The sequence below is a fragment of the Nicotiana tabacum genome, chromosome 22 (genome assembly GCF_000715075.1).
Source record: "Nicotiana tabacum cultivar K326 chromosome 22, ASM71507v2, whole genome shotgun sequence".
In the NCBI taxonomy this organism is placed as follows: Eukaryota; Viridiplantae; Streptophyta; class Magnoliopsida; order Solanales; family Solanaceae; genus Nicotiana; species Nicotiana tabacum.
This window is the reverse complement of record NC_134101.1, coordinates 22,285,987-22,294,665: the sequence shown is the minus strand read 5'-3', so window position 1 is coordinate 22,294,665 and position 8,679 is coordinate 22,285,987. Positions and strand designations below refer to the sequence as shown.

The window sequence follows — 8,679 nt, the reverse complement described above, 5'->3', positions numbered from 1 at the left end:
GCCTAAGCAAGACTCGCTTCATGGGAAAAGTTGATAAGCACTACAGACAGAAATTGGTTCTAGGTGAAAAACAACTAAGTTTGATTTTAAAGGAAAATTGCCTTAGGGACAAGGATTAGCGGTACCATGGACATCCGGTTATGAAACAGCCAGGGGCAACGTCAGAAAGACAATGTCTCTAGAAAGTGATACAGAGTATTCGGGAACCTCGGTATCACACTGACAAAATCAGTTCTTCGACAGCGGAGGGGTGAATTCAAACTACTAAGGGCATTAAGGCCACAAACCGACCACCACTTTAAAAACTCACGAATCTTTTTTTTGTTTGAAGCAGGATCAAAGCAGTGCAGAATGGCGATTCTTAAAGGACGAATGTCACCAAAGGTAGGTTTCGTCAAGATCTCCACTTTCCTTTATTTGCAGCATGCATCACTACTGTTCATACCTCCAATTTTTGTAGCTTAACCCAGGTAGAACCATTTTCACTTAGGGGGATCCAGTTCATAGTTTCGGGTAGAAGTACTCTTCGCTCAGGATGTTTTACGTAGTTTAACCCAGGTAGAACCTTTTTCGCCTAGGGGGATCTAGCTCATAGTTCCGGGTAGAAGTACTCTTCGCTCAGGATGTTTTACGTAGCTTAACTCAGGTAGAACCATTTCGCCTAGGGGAATCCAGCTCATAGTTCTGGGTAGAAGTACTCTTCGCTCAGGTTACTTTTCGTAGCTTAACCCAGGTAGAACCTTTTCACTTAGGGGGATCCAGTTCATAGTTCCGGGTAGAAGTACTCTTCGCTCAGGATGTTTTACGTAGTTTAACCTAGGTAGAACCTTTTTCGCCTAGGGGGATCCAGTTCATAGTTCCGGGTAGAAGTACTCTTCGCTCAGGTTGCTTTTCGTAGTTTAACCCAGGTAGAACCTTTTCGCCTAGGGGGATCCAGTTCATAGTTCCGGGTAAAAGTACTCTTCGCCCAGGTTGTTTTTCGTAGCTTAACTCAGGTAGAACCTTTTCGCCTAGGGGGATCCAGTTCATAGTTCCGGGTAGAAGTACTCTTCGCCCATGTTTGCATAATTTGGTTTAATCCGGGTAGAAGTACTCTTTGTCCAGTCTTGTTTTTCATAGTTTAATCCAGGTAGAACTTTTTCGCCAAGGGGATTCAACATTCTTTTTCTCAGTAATATGGGGCATCAACTCTTCTTGGTTACATTTCCTTTTCAGTAATATAGGGCGTCAACCCTTGGTTACATTTCCTTTTCAGTAATACAGGGCGCCAACCCCTGGTTATATTTTTCTTTTTAGTAATACAGGGCACCAACCCCTGGTTACATTTGCTTTTCAGTAATACAGGGCGCCAACCCCTGGTTACATTTCCTTCTCAGTTCTACAGGGCACCAATCCCTGGTTATATTTCCTTTTCAGTAATACAGGGCACCAACCCCTGGTTACATTTCTTTTTCAGTATAGGGTACACCATTCCCCGATATCCTTACTAGTATAGGCTACACCAATCCCTAGCTGTGTTATCCAACATAGGATACTTCATTCCCTAGTTTATTTGAGCTTAAATGCATGGTACACCACTCCCTAATATCATTGCCAATATAGGGTATCCCATTACCTTGCCGCATTTTCCCAACATAAGATACACCAATACTTAGTTGAGACATTCTTTTGGGATCATGACCTTTTCAGGATACACCATTCCCGTTTTTATTTATTTATTTACTTTAAATAAAGAAGTAGTTTAGAATTTTGTTACAATAACTCACGAAATTTTCCTAGTGAAAACTGGGGCAGAAAAATTTCGTTCGTTTGTTTGTTGTGATGTCTGAGCAGGTTTTACCTCGAGGCACAAGGTTCGAGATGAACAAAAGAAAAAGTCTCAATCCAAAATAAAGAAAAGAAAAGGAAAAGAAAGGGAATCCACATGCAGAAGCAGATGGAAAGGATACAGACTATTCAAGACATGACTGAAGTTACGAGCTTCATATTTTTCCGTTTTGCTCAGAAGAAGCCGTAGAAGAATGAACTAGCACTTATAGCTAGCAAGCATCAAGGTTCAGATCAGAGTTTGCATGAACAACCAGTCAAGATTCAAAATCAAGCTTCAAAAGGCTTATAGATAGGAATCTTGTAACTCATAGTTGATAGGCTTATTTAGTTTCTTTCAATTTTGATGTAATAGCAAGACCACAGACCGGAGCCTCGACGGAACTTCACTCGACTCTCCAACTCATCATTCCATCACTTTCCTGGAACTACACGTGTCCGGATTCTCTTATAACCCGGGGATATGTAGGCTGTCCAAAACCAGGACTCGGTTGCCCATTTTTCTTTAATTTTCTTCCTCTTTTGAATAACGATATGGTCAAAACTTAGTCACGCGGCTCACTTTATCTTTGCCTGAAAACTTTTAATGTTTCCAAGCAAAGAGGGGCATGCTGTGAGCACCTAATTTTTTACCGTGCTTGAATATTTCCCGCTCCCATCTTCCCACGCGTGTCCCCACTCTTTGTCCCCCACACTTTGTCCCCACTCCACTTTCTCTTGTCCCCCATGCTTGTCTCCCCACACTTTGCTCTCCATTCCACTCTCCATTGTTCCCCACTCCTTGTCCCCCATGCTTGTCCCCTATCATAAACCCCATACCCATTTTCAGATATTAAAAGACACACATAACATACACCAAAAAAAGGAGGAGATCTGAAAAAAGAAAGAGAAAACGCAGCAGCTGCTGTCCATCTTCTTGCTCAAAAACAACCTCAAAACAACTTCATCTTCCTCACTCAATAACCATAAAAACCAGCTGAAACTTTAGCCATTAAAACACCCCAAAACTCAGCAAGGATTATCTAAATCGGAGCTCAAAATTCACCCCAAAACGACCTTAAAACACGCTCCAAAAATGAGCTGAAAACTGACCCCGAACCAGTCCAAAAAGCCACATGAAACTTCCAAAACGCAGCAGCTTAACACCCTCTAAACCCCTCCATACACCAGCTCTTAAAACCATCTTGAAATAGTCTCAAAGCAGGCCCAAAAACCAGTAAAAATACACCAAACTCTAGCTCAAAATCAGCCACTTCTCTAAAAAGTTTCGGCCGAGCTTTGAGGTTGCCGGTGAGGTTCCGTTCGAGGTCGACGGTGTTGGTTTCACATTCCATTCACTTAATAAGCGATTTGCTACACAAGTTCCCTTATCAATATATTGGAAGGCTTTGAGGTTCATTTTTAGCCTTATCTAGTCTCTTTTTAATGATTTCAAATGTTTATAATACTTGCTTTAATTGCAAGTTACTGATTTCTGCTTGGGCACACTGATCTTGAATTGCTCACTTATTTTATTTTATCTGTGTCGTTTGGCTGCCTAATGCGTTGGAAGGTTGTTGTTTGCGCGACATGAGTTTTGTAGCATTTTGAATCTAGCTAATTTGTTGTAATACAGTAAATATTTTTGTGTTAGTAAACATCATATTCTCGTTTCTTGCTTGAGTTTAGTATGAGAAGTTGGTTGCTTTAATTTTGTCTCCTAGTATGAGTAAGTTATGATTGTGAGTATGAAATTTAGCATGATTCAGTTTCTAAATGGATTGAAACTAGAATTGGGCCATAGATAAAGATTTGTAGGCCATGGAGAAGTGATTCTAAAATTGGGAATTGTTGGACTTTACACTTAAGTTATGATTTAAAGTAGTATGGTCCAAAATAGACTTTGTCCAACCCAATAATATCACAATCACATACCATCTCTCTCACAATAGTATTTGATTCATAAGTCATGGCCTCATAATAATCTCAAAGTTTAGGAAGAATAATGAACATCGTTATAGTTGCTTTAGGCGCGCTTTTAATTTAGTTTATCGCGATTATGTATACGTTCGCGCGACATAATTGTGATTTTCAAAATTAAAATCGAAGTATGTGTTCGCGCAACTTTGACCAAAATAATCTTAATATAATAAAAATGATATTAATTGTATACACGTACGCGTGACATGATTTTGGCACAATAAACAAAACGAATTCACACACGTGATTTGCTTCAAAAAAATTTCATATTTTAAAAGCGGATAGATAAAACATAGAAACCAATAAATCACAGTTTATCCAAAAAATAATATAAGTCAAATGTAGTCAATAAAACGACCGTGCTAGAACCATGGGACTCGGGGAATGCCTTACACCTTCTCCTCGGTCAACAGAATTCCTTATCCGGACTTTATTTTCACAGACCAATAATAAAAGAGTTAAATCTTCCTTTGATTAGGGATTCAAATAAAAGGTGACTTGGAACACCTACAAATCAATTCCAAGTGGCGACTCTGTAAATAAAATAATCTATACTCAATTTTGTCACTTTAATTGGAAAAACCCTTTAATCCACCTCATATCTCTTTTGGGGGTAGAAAAGGGGTGTGGCAATATCTACATAGCTCGGAATCACTCCTACAAGGCATAAAACACACAATTAGTGCAAAAACACTAGCGACTAAAGCTCAAACTCAATTAAAATACAGTAAATTAGAGTGTAATAAGCGACTAAAATACGTAATTATAGCCTATCATCAATATACAAATTATTAATTTAGAACCTAATAACTTAAAATGGTTACAATATCGAATCCACAAGCTTCAAATTCTGACTCCGCTTCTGCCTAGAACCCTTGTTGTGAAGTGGCATTAATAGAAGAAGGTGGAACCGGAAGATTATGCAAAATGGGAGGAAATGTTTGTTCAAAGAGGAAATGCCCATATCTATTTTGATGGCTTGCATCCAACTGAAGCTGTGACTGTTGTGCTTGGTAACAGTTTTTTTGGACGAGGCGATGCGTAACGCCTAGGCAGAGGTATTGTATGTCTAATAATTTTTGGTAGCATAACTTGCATTCGAAGACTCGATAATTAAATATTGCAATGTTGTTTTTTTATTTTTGGTAGATTACTAAAAATTCGTTATTTGAAAGAAATATCTAAAATTAAAAATAAAGATTTATTAGCAATTACTAAATAAAATTTTCAAATCTCCTAAAGTATGATTCATACTTGTGCTTTAAAACAAATTGTTGTTATTGATGATTTATGCATTACTATTCTATATATTTTAAGTAAAAGTCAAGAGGATAGTTAATGAGCTTTTGGATATAAAAACAAAAACAAAAAACTTATTCTTATTTATACATCACAAATGATGAGTAAAAACAAAGTATTTACAATATTAAACAAGTGTACGTTAGTTAGCAATTTCTGATGGAAAAATTAGGTAATTATCTCAAGAATAATCGTTGAATTCTGAATTAAGAATATTTTACTTCTCGTAAGGTATAAAAATAGGAACTGAAAAAATATTCAGAATAGTCCTATTAATGAAAGAGAGTTGCTTTATTTCCTTTAATTGTTGCTCTTAAGTCTTCCTTAAAATAGAAATAACAAATTTCGTTAAATGACCTTGATTACTAATTAGTCTCATTTGAAACAAAATATCTGCATTTTTATTTGTGTATCTAGTGGTAAAAGGAGAACTTAATTAATTTATGTAGATGGATAATCTTACAAAGAAAAATGTTTACGAGTTATAATAGAGGATAAATTCTATTTTCTTATAAATTTTCTTCAAGATTTTCAACTTTAAAATAATTTATTAATTTAAACATTATTTTCTAGAATAATTTATGCAACAATAATATAAAATTGAAGTAATATATTAATATTTTGTACTACTCCATTTAGGAATAGGATTCGGAGTGACGGAATACGTGAAATTGGGAATGAATATAATAGGGCAAACGCAGACTAAATAGCCAAATAGGAAACAAAACTTTTAGGCAACCAAAATACTTACTACTACAAAAACTACACTGCGCAGCAGAGGCGAGAGACAGAGGATATTCACATAACATTCTTGGTAGTAACCTAGTTAGTTCTAATGGCGGAAGTAGAAGAAGAAGTAGAAGTTATGTGGAAGAGAGGGAGAACATTGGGGAAAGGAGGGTTTGGCTTTGTCTCCTTAGCTTCCACTGATAATACTGATAACGCTGGTACTGTTGATCATTGTCTAATTCCACCACTGATTGCGGTAAAATCTTGTATGTTCAGCCGTTCTGAATCGCTTCAATTAGAGAGAGAATTTCTCCGCATGTTTGAAGACTCTCCTCACATTATTCGCTCTTTCGGTGTTAAAGTTACGCTAGAAGACGGTGTACTCCTCTACAACTTATTGTTAGAATATGCTTCCGGTGGAAGCTTGGCTGATCGTTTGAATTGTTCCGGTAAAGGAATGCCAGAGGTTGAAGTTAAACAACACACCAAAAACGTCGTTTTAGGGCTTAGTCGCATTCACGGTGCGGGAATTATTCACTGCGACTTAAAGCCTCACAACATTCTACTTGTTACTCCTACTGATGATGATACAACAGAGATTGCCAAGATTGCTGATTTCGGGCTTGCTATGACTTTGGAACAGAGTTGGACACAAAAGCAGGGTTTGAGAGGAACTAAAAGGTACATGGCACCTGAATCCGTGCTTAAGCAGGAGTACGGTCCAGAGGCGGATATCTGGGCTCTTGGCTGCATTGTCTACGAGTTGATCACTGGGAAACCCCTCTGGGATTCATCCAATTCTGATGCAAAGGTTGATGATGTGTTACGCCGAATCAGGTCTGAGGAACCAAATTTTGAGAATGGGAAACTGTCAGCAGAGGCAAAAGATTTTGTGAGAAGTTGTCTGGTCAAGAATCCAAGCTCGCGTTGGACGGCGGACATGCTGTTGAATCATTCTTTTCTGAAATCAGTCAACAATGTCCAGCCTGCAACAAAGACGAGGAAGAAGCAAAGTGGTTACATGTCCTTTTTGCGCAGACCCCATCGAAAGACAGCATTCAAGACACAGCCACACATTCGCGATTTGATTATAGAACATTGATGAAATAATCAGAATGCACCTGCTGAATCTGAAGAAAGTAGAGAAGGAAACTCGTGAAAGGGTGCTAGCTAGCTGCTGACAATAGATAGATGATTCATAATAGAAAATTGATTTATTGTATATGTAACAGAACTACGTGTGGGCTTGATCCCCCTTTAGGATTTGTTAATTTGGGGTACGTAGGCAGCCTGCGACCAAGATGATCAGGTGCAGCCCCTTTTTAGTTAAAAAACAATACAATTAAAGTATGAATACTGTATATGTAAAGAACTACGTGTGGGCTTGATCCCTCTTTAGGATTTGTTTGGGGGTACGTAGGCAGCTTGTGATCAAGATGATCTCACGTGCAGCCCCTTTTTAGTCTCAGAAAACAAACAGTATCTATGCTTATAGTTGATCAACAATATTCCATACAAAGTAAAGGTTTCTTTGTAAGTGATTTTTGGCCATGGCTTAGTGGCACCAGTTTTGTAGTACATGCCTCAGTATATTGGTGTTTGTTTGCTGATTGTTTTTGAAGCCAAAAATGGTTAATTCCTTTCTGAAGTCATGATCTTGTTGTCTCATTGCTTTGGGTTTAATTATACCCCTACCCTCTTTAATTGAGTCATTTCCTTAAAAGATTTACTGTCTATGTGTTTTTTTTTATTTGGCATTATAAATTGTTGACTTGTGCAGCTATTATGAATTGATAGAGTTGTATCTGTTGTTACTTTTATGTCAGCTATTGTGTATCAGCAGTTGTTGTCATTGTTGCATCTATTTGATATTTTGGTAACACAGAATTGTATTGAGTGATGACTTGAAACAGTGATAACTGGTAATTAGTAGTTTAAGAAAAGCTACAGTTGTCCCTCTTGTGAATTGACCAGATTGTTATCGACTTACCGTCAGCATTTACTGCTTCTGGTTATCTCCCTTCTTGAAAATTTTGCTATTTTTGTTCTTAATAATTTTGCTTTAAACAACTGCATTAATTTAACTGCTGCCTCATTTCTTTAATGTGGAATAATTTATACACCAAAACTCTCGTTTCGCCTTTAATTCTTTTACAAAATATGACTACTCGATGCTTCAGTCATGAAAATTTGTATGGCCCAGTGCACACTTCCACTCTGTGCATGACACTCCATTTAACAATTGATTCCAACGTGCTTAATTTTGATTAATATAGGAGTGAGAATTAATGCAGCTTTAATTCTCGAGTAGCTAATTTACTGGTATTATAGTTACTTCTGGACTCGCTACATCCAAGTGAAATGTTAATCCAAAATTTTCTATGTTTTATCGTGGCGCAATGGTAGCGCGTCTGACTCCAGATCAGAAGGTTGCGTGTTGGGTTCAATCCTCCCTATCCATACCAGATCCTCAATCCTCCTTTTGGTAAGCATATCCTATCAAAGTTATATTATAGCCTGCATTATACCTTGTGAATGGTGTCACATAAATTGAGACAGGGAGTAATTGATAGTAATAGAAACATTGGATAATGCTACATTTAAGGAAAGCACAGTTGGAACTAATGTAACGATAACTGGTGTAAATGTGCACAGTTGGAAACACCTCCACTAATAACAATGTCAAAAAAGATAAATTTTCTTATTCTTATATTTGGTGTAAATGTAAAAGGATAATTATATAGTACTCCTAGTAGTATTAGTTAAGGTCGTCTTTTGTATCTTACTTCTAGCATTTTTACTTCTTTAGATAGAACACTTACAGGAGGTTCAAGTTGCTTAAATGCATGACAGCAATTAGCTAGT

The 8,679-nt window shown here is 37.3% G+C and overlaps 1 protein-coding gene across 1 annotated transcript; it reads left to right on the top strand.

Moving 5' to 3' along the window:
* Nucleotides 1-5,847: 5,847 nt before the first annotated feature.
* LOC107789711 (mitogen-activated protein kinase kinase kinase 20-like) lies at nt 5,848-6,997 on the top strand. Its single transcript, XM_016611566.2, has one exon. It carries the CDS (start codon nt 5,921-5,923, stop codon nt 6,914-6,916), a length of 996 nt encoding a protein of 331 aa, XP_016467052.1. The 5' UTR covers nt 5,848-5,920; the 3' UTR covers nt 6,917-6,997.
* Nucleotides 6,998-8,679: the final 1,682 nt, after the last annotated feature.